Source organism: Cherax quadricarinatus, chromosome 50 (assembly GCF_038502225.1).
Source record: "Cherax quadricarinatus isolate ZL_2023a chromosome 50, ASM3850222v1, whole genome shotgun sequence".
Classification (NCBI taxonomy): Eukaryota; Metazoa; Arthropoda; class Malacostraca; order Decapoda; family Parastacidae; genus Cherax; species Cherax quadricarinatus.
In genome coordinates, this window is record NC_091341.1 from 28,354,399 (window position 1) to 28,369,991 (window position 15,593).

The 15,593-nt window shown below is 43.2% G+C and overlaps 1 protein-coding gene across 1 annotated transcript in view; it reads right to left on the bottom strand.

The window, feature by feature from the left end:
• The window catches only part of LOC128695245 (alpha-mannosidase 2C1-like), a 157,103-nt gene that overhangs the window by 91,422 nt on the left and 50,088 nt on the right, over positions 1 to 15,593 (bottom strand). The window contains exon 5 of the mRNA XM_070095363.1: positions 7,723 to 7,918. Coding sequence (XP_069951464.1) covers positions 7,723 to 7,918 — 196 coding nt within the window. The remainder of the gene's footprint in view (positions 1 to 7,722; positions 7,919 to 15,593) is intronic.

Consider the following 15,593-nt stretch of genomic DNA (forward strand, 5'->3'; position numbering starts at 1 on the left):
CCACCTCAACAACCCTTCCTCAGCCCTCTGGACAACAGTTTTGGTAATCCCGCACCTCCTCCTAACTTCCAAACTACGATTTCTCTGCATTATATTCACACCACACATTGCTCTCAGACATGACATCTCCACTGCCTCCAGCCTTCTCCTCGCTGCAACATTCATCACCCATGCTTCACACCCATATAAGAGCGTTGGTAAAACTATACTCTCATACATTCCCCTCTTTGCCTCCAAGGACAAAGTTCTTTGTCTCCAGAGACTCCTAAGTGCACCACTCACCCTTTTCCCCTCATCAATTCTATGATTCACCTCATCTTTCATAGACCCATCCGCTGACGCGTCCACTCCCAAATATCTGAATACATTCACCTCCTCCATACTCTCTCCCTCCAATCTGATATCCAATCTTTCATCACCTAATCTTTTTTTTTTCCTCATAACCTTACTCTTTCCTGTATTCACTTTCAATTTTCTTCTTTTGCACACCCTACCAAATTCATCCACCAATCTCTGCAACTTCTCTTCAGAATCTCCCAAGAGCACAGTGTCATCAGCAAAGAGCAACTGTGACAACTCCCACTTTATGTGTGATTCTTTATCTTTTAACTCCACGCCTCTTGCCAAGACCCTCGCATTTACTTCTCTTACAACCCAATCTATAAATATATTAAACAACCACGGTGACATCACACATCCTTGTCTAAGGCCTACTTTTACTGGGAAATAATTTCCCTCTTTCCTACATACTCTAACTTGAGCCTCACTATCCTCGTAAAAACTCTTCACTGCTTTCAGTAACCTACCTCCTACACCATACACCTGCAACATCTGCCACATTGCCCCCCTATCCACCCTGTCATATGCCTTTTCCAAATCCATAAATGCCACAAAGACCTCTTTAGCCTTATCTAAATACTGTTCACTTATATGTTTCACTGTAAACACCTGGTCCACACACCCCCTACCTTTCCTAAAGCCTCCTTGTTCATCTGCTATCCTATTCTCCATGTTACTCTTAATTCTTTCAATAATAACTCTACCATACACTTTGCCAGGTATACTCAACAGACTTCTACTTCTTTCTTTCAACATACCAGCCGTATCCCACCGAGGCGGGGTGGACCAAAAGAAAAAACTAAAGTTTCTCTTTTTAAATTTAGTAATATATACAGGAGAAGGGGTTACTAGCCCCTTGCTCCCGGCATTTTAGTCACCTCTTACAACACGCATGGCTTACGGAGGAAGAATTCTGTTCCACTTCCCCATGGAGGTAAGAGGAAATAAACAAGAACAAGAACTAGAAAGAAAATAGAAGAAAACCCAGAGGGGTGTGTGTGTGTATATATATGCTTGTACATGTATGTGTAGTGTGACCTAAATGCAAGTAGAAGTAGCAAGACATACCTGAAATCTTGCATGTTTATGAGACAGACAAAAGACACCAGCAATCCTACCATCATGTAAAACAATTACAGGCTTTCGTTGTACACTCACTTGGCAGGACGGTAGTACCTCCCTGGGTGGTTGCTGTTTACCAACCTACTACCTAGAACTCAACAGACTTATCCCCCTATAATTTTTGCACTCTCTTTTATCCCCTTTGCCTTTATACAAAGGAACTATGCATGCTCTCTGCCAATCCCTAGGTACCTTACCCTCTTCCATACATTTATTAAATAATTGCACCAACCACTCCAAAACTATATCCCCACCTGCTTTTAACCTTTCTATTTTTATCCCATCAATCCCGGCTGCCTTACCCCCTTTCATTTTACCTACTGCCTCACGAACTTCCCCCACACTCACAACTGGCTCTTCCTCACTCCTACAAGATGTTGTTCCTCCTTGCCCTATACACGATATCACAGCTTCCCTATCTTCATCAACATTTAACAATTCCTCAAAATATTCCCTCCATCTTCCCAATACCTCTAACTCTCCATTTAATAACTCTCCTCTCCTATTTTTAACTGACAAATCCATTTGTTCTCTAGGCTTTCTTAACTTGTTAATCTCACTCCAAAACTTTTTCTTATTTTCAAGAAAATTTGTTGATAACATCTCACCCACTCTCTCATTTGCTCTCTTTTTACATTGCTTCACCACTCTCTTAACCTCTCTCTTTTTCTCCATATACTCTTCCCTCCTTACATCACTTCTACTTTGTAAAAACTTCTCATATGCTAACTTTTTCTCCCTTACTACTCTCTTTACATCATCATTCCACCAATCACTCCTCTTCCCTCCCGCACCCACTTTCCTGTAACCACAAACTTCTGCTGAACACTCTAACACTACATTTTTAAACCTACCCTATACCTCTTCGACCCCATTGCCTATGCTCTCATTAGCCCATCTATCCTCCAATAGCTGTTTATATCTTACCCTAACTGCCTCCTCTTTTAGTTTATAAACCTTCACCTCTCTCTTCCCTGATGCTTCTATTCTCCTTGTATCCCATCTACCTTTTACTCTCAGTGTAGCTACAACTAGAAAGTGATCTGATATATCTGTGGCCCCTCTATAAACATGTACATCCTGAAGTCTACTCAACAGTCTTTTATCTACCAATACATAATCCAACAAAGTACTGTCATTTCGCCCTACATCATATCTTGTATACTTATTTATCCTCTTTTTCTTAAAATATGTATTACCTATAACTAAACCCCTTTCTATACAAAGTTTAATCAAAGGGCTCCCATTATCATTTACACCTGGTACCCCAAACTTACCTACCACACCCTCTCTAAAAGTTTCTCCTACTTTAGCATTCAGGTCCCCTACCACAATTACTCTCTCACTTGGTTCAAAGGCTCCTATACATTCACTTAACATCTCCCAAAATCTCTCTCTCTCCTCTGCACTCCTCTCTTCTCCAGGTGCATACACGCTTATTATGACCCACTTCTCGCATCCAACCTTTACTTTAATCCACATAATTCTTGAATTTACACATTCATATTCTCTTTTCTCCTTCCATAACTGATCATTCAACATTACTGCTACCCCTTCCTTTGCTCTAACTCTCTCAGATACTCCAGATTTAATCCCATTTATTTCCCCCCACCGAAACTCCCCTACCCCCTTCAGCTTTGTTTCGCTTAGGGCCAGGACATCCAACTTCTTTTCATTCATAACATCAGCAATCATCTGTTTCTTGTCATCCGCACTACATCCACGCACATTCAAGCATCCCAGTTTTATAAAGTTTTTCTTCTTCTCTTTTTTAGTAAATGTCTACAGGAGAAGGGGTTACTAACCCATTGCTCCCGGCATTTTAGTCGCCTCATACGACACGCATGGCTTACGGAGGAAAGATTCTTTTCCACTTCCCCATGGACAATAGAAGAAATAAAGAGGAACAAGAGCTATTTAGAAAAAGGAGAAAAACCTAGATGTATGTATATATATATGCATGTGCGTGTCTGTGAAGTGTGACCAAAGTGTAAGTAGGACTAGCAAGATATCCCTGTTATCTAGCGTGTTTATGAGATAGAAAAAGAAACCAGCAATCCTACCATCATGCAAAACAGTTACAGGTTTCTGTTTCACAGTCATCTGGCAGGACGGTAGTACGTACTTCCCTGGGTGGTTGCTGTCTACCAACCTACTACCTATTTCATGTAGTAAAAAAATTTTTTTTTTCATACTTTTGGGTGTCTTGCACGGATTAATTTGATTTCCATTATTTCTTAAGGGGAAAATTAATTCGCATAACGATAATTTCGCATAACATCGAGCTCTCAGGAACGGATTAATAGTGTTATTCGGGGGTCCACTGTATATTGTCCTTGATTCTGTTATATTTCATACCAGATCATCAATATTAGTGATGATAAGGTCAAGTGTATTTTCCAGTCTTGTTGGCTCCACTATTACCTGGCTTAAGGTGAATTTGTTGCAGAGATTTAATAACTCATGTGCGTGTGAAATTTTATCTGGGCTGCCTCCTGAGGTTATTTCTACTAAAACATTATTTTCCACATTTCTCCATATTACGTTGAAATCACCCATTATTATTATAATCATGGGGAAGCGCTAAGCCTGTAGGATTATACAGCACCTGTGGGGGGAATGTGGAAGGTATTCAGGCTTAATTCATGAAACTAGAGCATATCCAATTCCCTAGATCAAGAGCCCCTCACCAGCATCAAGGAACCTCCCTTGAGGAGCTAAAAATAACCCTGCAACAATATATTTGGGACTAGGGGTTGGAAGATTTTTTAAACAGTAGTCAATTGAATTGTTGGGAAGTTACATCTGGTGGCTTGTAAACAACCACAATGACAAGGTTTTTTTTCAATCTTTACTGCAAGAACTTCAGTTACATCATATGTGGCGTTTAGTAATTCTGAGCAACTGAGCGGCTCTGTGACATACTGGCCAACCCCCTGTTTGGCTGTTCTTCTCTATAACATACTGGCCAACCCCCTGTTTGCCTGTTCTTCTCTGTGACATACTGGCCAACCCCCTGTTTGGCTGTTCTTCTCTGTGACATACTGGTCAACCCCCTGTTTGCCTGTTCTTCTCTCTGACATACTGGTCAACCCCCTGTTTGGCTGTTCTTCTCTGTGACATACTGGCCAACCCCCTGTTTGGCTGTTCTTCTCTATAACATACTGGCCAACCCCCTGTTTGCCTGTTCTTCTCTGTGACATACTGGTCAACCCCCTGTTTGGCTGTTCTTCTCTGTGACATACTGGTCAACCCCCTGTTTGGCTGTTCTCTGTGACATACAGGTCAACCCCCTGTTTGCCTGTTCTTTCCTGTCACATCTGAATAAATTATACCCTGGAATTCATATATCGATGTCCAAGTGAAGTTTTGTGTGGGTATCTGTGGAAGCCGCAAACATTGCATTTGTCTCTGTGAGTAGTCCACTGATGAAAGGTATTTTGCTTGTTGTGGGCATTAGACCCTGTATATTTGCAAATACAAATTTTGTCATATTTTATGCAGCGAGTCTTTATTTGTTGCACTAATATCTGTCGTTCTGAGCGAGGTTCACTGACTGTGCCTCCACTCCAGTAGTGATCCAAAGTGATGTAGTATTTCTGTCATTACCTGCCAGTGTTGTTTTCTTCCTGGAAGTGGTTGTAACTACCCTGGTTTGTTTCTCATGGTTTGTGGGATCTGTACCTTCTGGTACCCTTTAAATGGTGTGCCTGACAGCATGTGTTGTAACATTGTCTTTCGTGGACTGATAAATAAGATAAGATTTTGTTCAGATTTTTAACCTCTGAGGGTTAGCTACCCAGGATAACCCAAGACAGTCAGTGCGTCATCGAGGACTGTCCAACTTATTTCCATTGGGGTCCTCAATCTTGTCCCCCAGGATGCGACCCACACCAATCAACTAACACCCAGGTACCTATTTGCTGCTAGGTGAACAGGACAACAGGTGTTAGGAAATGCTTCAAAATGTTTCCACCACCGGGAATTGAACCCAGGTCCTCCGTGTGTGAAGCGGGAGCTTTAGCCACCAGGCCACAATAATACAATGCAGGGTGAAATAGCTTGCAAGAAGAAAAACTGCATACTCATTTGGTCATGAGGTCGTGGTATATTTTGGTATGGTCAAAACTGCATGTCCCACCTGTTTTTTAAGATATTCCATGCCTATTGATACCTAAAGCATAGAATCCATACAGATTTGATTTCTGTTTGCTAGGAGCTTTTTCCTCCATCCGGAGGGACCATATCAAGATATGTGCACAAAACAGATGATGATGAGCGACACCCCCACCAGGGAGGCCAACGCCGGGTCACCACCTGGAAAAGACCCGGGCCATGACAAGACTGGCGAACCTACTACAGTACAGCAGGACTTTTTATAGCTGGGTTTCCTACTGGTGCAGCTTTTCCTGACCCACCATTTTCTGTGGCACTTGTACCAGCATCAGTACCACCACCAGTTATTACAGGTAATGCATCAACATCATCCCTGAAGCATCATCTTTTTTGCCATCTCCAGCAGCAGTGTTATCTGTTTCTTCAGAACCATGACCACTATCTCCATCTGGTGCACTGACTCACATTTTGATATACTTACAGGCACTCTCTTCCAAAGGAGCACCAGGGTTTTGATATCCTTACAGGCACTGTCTTCCAAAGGAGCACCAGGGGCTCCACTTCAACCTGGCGTACTCTTTACTTTCCCACTGTCAAATAAAAATGTCAAGTTATCCATAAAGGAAATTTTTGTTGTTAGGTAAGACACATGTGCAACAGTTAGGTATCTTTAGATACCTAACTATTGCATATGTGTCTTACCTAACAACCTGTCGGTATTTTATACCATTTGAAATATTTTTGATTGGTGTTTCTGTCTGTTAGTATATATGAAATTTTCTCAAACTGTTTTCTTTCTTATGGGCAGTCCAAAAAAATTTCATTTTAATATTAGTCCTGGTAAATAGGTGAATATTTGTACATGGACCATTGTTCCAGTGTACACAGGTACCTCACTTGACACCATTGTTACAGCATGCACAGGTACCTCACTTGACACCTGACACCATTGTTACAGTGTGCACAGATACTTCACTTGACACCATTGTTAGTGTACACTGCTACCTCACTTGACACCATTGTTGCAGTGTACACAGGTACTTCACTTGACACCATTGTTACAGTGTACACTGCTACCTCACTTGACACCATTGTTACAGTGTACACAGGTACTTGACTTGGCACCACTGTTACAGCATACACAGGTACCTCACTTGACATTATTGTTAGTGTACACATGTACCTCACTTGACACCATTGTTACAGTGTACACAGGTACTTCACTTGGCACCACTGTTACAGCATACACAGATACCTCACTTGACTTCATTGTTAGTGTACACAGGTACCTCACTTGACACCATTGTTACAGTGTACACCAGTACCTCACTTGACACCATTGATAGTGTACACAGGTACCTCACTTGACACCATTGTTACAGTGTACACAGGTACCTCACTTGACACCATTGTTACAGTGTACACCAGTATCTCACTTGACACCATTGTTACAGTGTACACAGGTACCTCACTTGACACCATTGTTACAGTGTACACCAGTACCTCACTTGACACAATTGTTAGTGTACACAGGTACTTCACTTGACACCATTGTTACAGTGTACACAGGTACCTCACTTGACACCACTGTTACAGTGTATGTCTTTCTTTCTTTCAACGCACCAGCCATATCCCACTGAGGTGGGGTGGCCCAAAAGAAAAAATGAAAGTTTCGCCTATTAAATTTAGTAATATATACAGGAGAAAGGGTTACTAGCCCATTGTATTGTGTATGTGAACAGGTCAAAATATTTTCACATTTTTTTTTAATTTTCTCAAGTATTTTTTGCAAATTTCGTTTTTACGATCAATGGGAGAATTTTTTTCTCTTTCTCCACTAATAAGTTTCATGTTTGTTATAACAAGTTAATGTTTCTCGTGAAGTCTTAGTCTCCTTGTGGTTTACTATGTGATAATATAACAACTCCTCTGTTATACTTGATTCTTGACGTGGCAGAGTGGTCAATAGCAACAACAATAGCAACAACAGTAGCAATACTTGATTCTTTACGTGGCAGAGTGGTCAATAGCAACAACAATTGCAACAACAGTAGCAACAACAGCAGCAACAACATGAACAATAACAACACCCTCATTAATAACACCCCCCCACACAAGCCAAGCAACATAGCAATGAGGATCCACCTGTCATCTCCAGCTGTGATGGAGTTGACCATCTGGTTGGCTGTGTAGAGGGCCTGGTAACCTCGCTGATCCGGCATCAGCTGCTCTGCCAGCTGGTACAGCACTTCTAGATCCCGTGTCAACTTATATATCCGTGAGTCCAGCTGTGAGATCTCAGCACGACTCAGCGTGAAGCGCATCTCTGGGTCTGGGGGATCTGTGGAGGTGACAGACATGTCAGATTGTATATAAATGTGACTGGGAAGTTAAATCACCATCACCAAATGTAGACTAAACCTAAATATAAACTTTGTCAGATGAACAATTGTCACACCTTCCATCATTATGTACTGGACTGCAATAAAATTAATGAAGTCAGAGACAACTCACTTAGAAATGTCAAAGTATTTTTTCCACAGTGGTACCAACCATTCTTGATAAATACCCTGACTTTGCCTACTGTAAATAACCCAGTGTGTGTGCATTTACTCACCTAATTGTACTCACTTAACCCTTTCAGGGTCCAGAGGCCAAATTTCAAAGTGTGCACCAGGGTTCAAGAATTTAAAAAAAAAAAAAAATATTTTTGTTATTTTTTCTTATGAAATGGTAGAGAATCTTTTTCTGAAGGTAATAAAACAAAAAATGCGAAATTTGATGGAAAATTGACGAAATTATGCTCTCTCAAATTTTGATGTGTCAGTGATATTTACGAATCAGCGATTTTGCCGACTTTGACTCCCATTTTAGGCCAATTACATTATTCCAGTTGACCAAATTCTCAGCTATTTCACTAGTATTACTTCTATTCTATCGATTAAGCACAAAAAATTGCCAAGTCAACTATTTCAACTACAAAATAAAGTAATCGGAAATTGGTAATTTGGCCAATTTAACACAAAGTTCAAAATATTCCAATTTCAAAATAGTGTCCAGAATAAACAATGTAGGTATTCCTGGCACTAAATTAACATTTCCTCTGTTCATTAGTTACATTTTGAGGCTTTACAAATGAATTCTATTTTGATTTTTTATTCACATAATGAATTTTTATTCAAACCAAAAAATAGAAGATTTACTCTTATGCAATATTGTAATGAATGTACAAATATCATCACCACATTTGTGAATGTATATTAGACCCACCAGCTGGTGTGTATTAAATGTGTGAGTTTGCTTGTTTACTCTTGAACATCGGCAAAAATTTAACATTTCCGCTACTTTGAGCTCAGTTTCAAGCCATTTCCAGTGCTAAAACCAATCAAAATCATTTCTATTTCTGTAATATATCTTCCATTCTATCAATTGAGACCAAGAAATCGCAAATACAACTATAAAAAACATACGAAAAAACACTGCAAAGTCGCTGCTTTAATCGAAAATCACGGTCTCAGTTTTTTCTCTCATTATACACAGTGTGCTGCAGGATTTGTTTTATGTGGTGCACACATACTACAAAGATGTATTCTCTCATATCAAGGCCCAAATTTACCACTCACAGCTTATCAGAGTGAGTTGAGCTCATGGCATAGATCTACGGTTTGGATCCTGAACATAAAGCAGTAGATCTACGGCACGGACCCTGAAAGGGTTAATTGTAGTTGCAGGGGTCGAGACTCAGCTCCTGGCCCCACCTCTTCACTGAACACTACTAGGTCCTCTCTCTCCCTGCTCCATGAGCTTTAGCATACCTTGTCTTAAAGCCATGTATAGTTCCTGCCTCCACTACATCGCTCACCAGACTGTTCCACTTCCTGACCACTATATGACTGAAGAAATGCTTCCTAACATCCCTGTGGCTCATCTGAGTCTTCAACTTCCAAGAGTGACCCTTTGTTTCTGTGTTCCCTCTCTGGAACATCTTGTTTCTGTCCACCTTGTCTATTCCATGCAGTAATTTGTATGTCATTATCATGTCTTCCCTATCCCTCCTGTCCTCCAGTGTCGTCAGGCCAATTTCCCTCAACCTTTCTTTATGGGACATTCCCCTTAGCTCTGGAACTTTGTCACAAACCTTTGCACTTTCTCTAATTTCTTCACGTGCTTGACCCGGTGCGGGTTCCAAACTGGTGCTGCATTCTCCAGTATGGGCCTGACATACACGGTGTACAGCGTCTTGAAAGATTCCTTACTTAGATATTGGAATGCTAATCTCAGGTTTGCCAGGCACCCGTATGTTGCAGCAGTTATCTGGTTGATGTGTGCTTCCAGAGACTTGTTCGGTGTTATACTCATGCCAAGATCTTTCTCCTTGAATGAGGATTGCAGTTGTTGGCCACCTAGCCTACACTCTGTCTGCAGTCTTCTTTGCCCTTCTACGATCTTCATGACTTTGCATTTGGCAGGGTTGAATTCGAGAAGCCAGTTGCTGGACCACGTGTCCAGTCTGTTCAGGTCTCTTTGAAGGCTTGCCTGAACCACATCTGATTTAATTCTCCTCATGAATTTCACATCATCTGCAAACAGGGACACCTCTGCGTTTATCCTTTCCATCATGTCATTCACATATACCAAAAATAGTACTGGCCCTTTGACTGACCCCTGTGGGACCCCGGTCATCACAGATGCCCACTGTGGTACCTCACCACGTACCATAACTCAATGTTGCCTCCGTCAGGTATTCTCTGATCCATTGCAGTGCTCTTCCTGTTATACGCGCCTTATTCTCCAGCTTCTGCACTAATCTCTTGTGAGGAACTGTGTCGAAGGCCTTATTGCAGTCCAAGAAGACGTAATCAACCCACCCCTCTCTCTGTCTTACTTTTGTTACTTTGTCAGAAAACTCCAGAATGTTTGTGAAGCAGGATTTGCCTTCCATGAATCTCTGCTGGTTGTTGTTTATAATCTTGTTCTGTTCCAGGTGCTCCACCACTCTCCTCCTGATAATCTTCTCCCTGACATTGCATACTATGCACGTCAGTGATGCTGGTCTGTAATTTAGTACCTTGTTTCTGTCTCCTTTCTTAAAAATGGGGACTACATTTGCTGTCTTCCATACCTCAGGTAGTTGCCCAGTTTCAAGGGATGTGTTGAAGATTGTGGTTAGTGGCACACACAGCATCTCTGCTCCTTCTCTAAGGACCCACGGTTAGATGTTGTCCGGTCCCATCGCCATTAAGGTATCACGGTCACTTAGCAGCCTCTGCCCCTCCTCTTCAGATGTGTGTATGTCATCCAACACTTGTTGGTATATTCCCTGTTGGTGTTGCCCTTTGTGCTGTCTTACCAGAGCCCTTCCTATCTCTACTGTAAATACTTCCTTGAATCTCGTGTTTAGCTCTTCACATACCTCTTGATCGTTTCTGGCAAGTTCCCCACCTTCTTTCCTCAGCCTGATCACCTGGTCTTTGGCTGTTGTCTTCCTCCTAGTATGGCTATACAGCAGTTTCCGGTCAGACTTGAATTTCCATGCTATATCGTTTTCTTACTGTCGCTGGGCCTCCCTCCTTAACTGTGCATACTCGTTTCAGGCTCTTCGACTAATCTCCTTATTTTCCTGGATTCTTTGCCTTCTGTACTTTTTCCATTCTCTAGTGCACTTAGTTTTTGCCTCCCTAGACCTTCAGGTAAACCAGGGGCTCATACTGGTCTTTCCATTATTTCTGTTGCCCTTAGAAACAAACCTTCCCTCTGTCTCCTTGCATTTTGTTATTACTTATTCCATCAATTCGTTTACTGACTTTCCTACCAATTCTCTGTCCCACTGAACCTCCTGTAGGAAGTTCCTCATACCTGAGTAGTCCCCCTTTTATTGTTTGGCTTTTCCCATTCAACTCCTGTTACCCTCTCTACTTGTAGCTTTACTATGTATTCAAAGCACAGAACCATGTGATCACTAGCTTCAAGGGGTCTCTCATATGTGATGTTCTCCTCAATGTCTGAACTGCTGGTTCATCCTCCCCTCTCTCTCTCTGGTAGTATGTGTGGGTGTGTGGGTTTGTGCGCATGCATGTGTGCACGCGTGCGTGTGCGTGCATGTGTGTGTGTGTGTGTGTGTGTGTGTGTGTGTGTGTGTGTACTCACCTAGTTGTGGTTGCAGGGGTCGATTCATAGCTCCTGGCCTTGCCTCTTCACTGGCCACTACTGGGTCATTCTCCCTGCACCATTACCTTTATACCTCTGCTTAAAGCTATGAATGAATCCTGCCTCCACTACATTGCTTCCCAAACTATTCCACTTCCTGATTACTCTATAACTGAAGAAATACTTCCTAACCTCCCTGTGATTCATCTGTGTCTTCAACTTCCAACCATGCCCCCTTGTTGGTGTGTCCCATCTCTGGAACATTCTGTCTCTGTTCACCTTGTCAATTCCTCTCAGTATTTTATACGTCATTATCATGTCCTCCCTATCTCTACTTTCCTCCGGTGTCGTCAGGTCGATATCCCTTAACCTCTCCTCATAGGACATACCCTCACCTCTGGGACTAATCTTGTTGCAAATCTTCGCATTTTCTCCAGTTTCTTTACGTTCTTAGCTAGATGTGGGTTCCAAACTGGAGCTGCATACTCCAATATGGGCCTAACATACACAGTGTACAGGGTCCTGAATGATTCCTTATTAAGATGGCAGAATGCTGTTCTTAGGTTTGCTAGGCGCCCATATGCTGCAGCAGTTATTTGGTTGATGTGTGCCTCAGGAGATTTGTGTGGTGTTATACTCACCCCAATATCTTTTTCCTTGAGTGAGGTTTGTAGTCTCTGGCCCCTAGACTGTACTCCATCTGCGGTCTTCTTTGCCCTTCCCCAATCTTCATGACTTTGCACTTGGTGGGGTTGAACTCCAGGAGCCAATTGCTGGACCAAGACTGCAGTCTGTCCAAACCCCTTTGTAGTTCTGCCTGGTCCTCCTCCGACTGAATTCTTCATATGTATGTATGTATGTGTGTGTGTGTGTGTGTGTGTGTGTGTGTGTGTACTCACCTATTTGTGGTTGCAGGGGTCGAGTCTTAGCTCCTGGTCCAGTGTGTGTGTGTGTGTACTCACCTAGTTGAGGTTGCAGGGGTCGAGTCCAAGCTCCTGGCCCCGCCTCTTCACTGGTCGCTACTAGGTCACTCTCCCTGAACCATGAGCTTTATCGTACCTCTGCTTAAAGCTATGTATGGATCCTGCCTCCACTACATCGCTTCCCAAACTATTCCACTTCCTGACTACTCTGTGGCTGAAGAAATACTTCCTAACATCCCTTTGATTCATCTGTGTCTTCAGCTTCCAACTGTGTCCCCGTGTTGCTGTGTCCAGTCTCTGGAACATCCTGTCTTTGTCCACCTTGTCAATTCCTCTCAGTATTTTGTAAGTCGTTATCATGTCCCCCCTATCTCTCCTGTCCTCCAGTGTCGTCAGGTTGATTTCCCTTAACCTCTCCTCATAGGACATACCTCTTAACCCTGGGACTAGTCTTGTTGCAAACCTTTGCACTTTCTCTAGTTTCTTTACATGCTTGGCTAGGTGTGGGTTCCAAACTGGTGCCGCATACTCTAATATGGGCCTAACGTACACGGTGTACAGGGTCCTGAACGACTCCTTATTAAGATGTCGGAATGCTGTTCTGAGGTTTGCCAGGCGCCCATATGCTGCGGCAGTTATTTGGTTGATGTGCGCTTCAGGAGATGTGCCTGGTGTTATACTCACCCTAAGATCTTTTTCTTTGAGTGATGTTTGTAGTCTCTGGCCCCTTAGACTGTACTCCGTCTGCGGTCTTCTTTGCCCTTCCCCAATCCTCATGACTTTGCACTTGGTGGGATTGAACTCCAGGAGCCAGTTGCTGGACCAGGTCTGCAGCCTGTCCAGATCCCTTTGTAGTTCTGCCTGGTCTTCGATCGAATGAACTCTTCTCATCAACTTCACGTCATCTGCAAACAGGGACACCTCGGAGTTTATTCCTTCCATCATGTCGTTCACAAATACCAGAAACAGCACTGGTCCTAGGACTGACCCCTGTGGGACCCCGCTGGTCACAGGTGCCCACTCTGACACCTCGCCACGTACCATTACTCGCTGCTGTCTTCCCGACAAGTATTCCCTGATCCATTGCAGTGCCTTCCCTGTTATCCCTGCTTGGTCCTCCAGTTTTTGCACTAATCTCTTGTGTGGTACTGTGTCAAAAGCCTTCTTGCAGTCCAAGAAAATGCAATCCACCCACCCCTCTCTCTCTTGTCTTACTGCTGTCACCATGTCATAGAACTCCAGTAGGTTTGTGACACAGGATTTCCCATCTCTGAAACCATGTTGGCTGCTGGTGATGAGATCATTCCTTTCTAGATGTTCCACCATTCTTCTCCTGACAATCTTTTCCATGATTTTGCATGCTATACATGTCAGTGACACTGGTCTGTAGTTTAGTGCTTCATGTCTGTCTCCTTTTTTAAAGATTGGGACCACATTTGCTGTCTTCCATGCCTCAGGCAATCTCCCTGTTTCGATAGATGTATTGAATATTGTTGTTAGGGGTACACATAGCGCCTCTGCTCCCTCTCTCAGGACCCATGGAGAGATGTTATCTGGCCCCATTGCCTTTGAGGTATCTAGCTCACTCAGAAGCCTCTTCACTTCTTCCTCGGTTGTGTGTACTGTGTCCAGCACATGGTGGTGTACCCCACCTCTCCGTCTTTCTGGAGCCCCTTCTGTCTCCTCTGTGAACACTTCTTTGAATCTCTTGTTGAGTTCCTCACATACTTCACGGTCATTTCTTGTCTCTCCGCCTTCCTTCCTTAGCCTGATTACCTGGTCCTTAACGGTTGTTTTCTTCCTGATGTGGCTGTATAACAGCTTCGGGTCAGATTTGGCTTTTGCTGCTATGTCGTTTTCATATTGACGTTGGGCCTTCCTTCTTATCTGTGCATATTCGTTTCTGGCTCTACGACTGCTCTCCTTATTCTCCTGGGTCCTTTGCCTTCTATATTTCTTCCATTCCCTAGCACACTTGGTTTTTGCCTCCTTGCATCTTTGGGTGAACCATGGGCTCATCCTGGCTTTTTCATTATTCCTGTTACCCTTGGGTACAAACCTCTCCTCAGCCTCCTTGCACATTGTTGCTACATATTCCATCATCTCATTAACTGGCTTCCCTGCCAGTTCTCTGTCCCACTGAACCTCATTCAGGAAGTTCCTCATTCCTGTGTAGTCCCCTTTCCTGTAGTTTGGTTTCATTTGTCCTTGCCTTCCTGCTTCCCCCTCCACTTGTAGCTCTACTGTGTATTCGAAGCTCAAAACCACATGATCGCTGGCCCCAAGGGGTCTTTCATATGTGATGTCCTCAATATCTGCACTACTCAAGGTGAATACTAAGTCCAGTCTTGCTGGTTCATCCTCTCCTCTCTCTCTTGTAGTGTCCCTTACGTGTTGGTACATGAAATTTTCCAGTACCACCTCCATCATCTTAGCCCTCCATGTATCTTGGCCCCCATGTGGCTCCAAGTTCTCCCATTCGATCTCCTTGTGGTTAAAGTCACCCATGATCAGGAGCTTTGCCCTGCATGCATGAGCTCTTCTCGCCACTGCAGCCAGTGTGTCAACCATCGCTCTATTGCTCTCGTCATACTCTTGCCTTGGCCTCCTGCTGTTCTGTGGTGGGTTATACATCACTGCAATTATCACCTTGGAACCACCAGAGTGAAGCGTTCCCGCTATGTAATCACTTTCTTCTCCGCTGTCTCCTCTCTCCAGCTCATCAAAATTCCATCGGTGTTTGATCAGCAATGCCACTCCTCCACCCCCCCCTGTTCCTTCTGTCTTTTCTCAGGATCTGGTATCCCGCTGGAAAGATGGCATCTGTTATCATACCTGTAAGCTTGGTTTCTGTGATCGCTATGATGTCTGGTGATGCCTCTTTGACTCTTTCATGCCACTCCTCCCACTTGTTTGTTATTCCATCAGCGTTTGTGTACCATACCT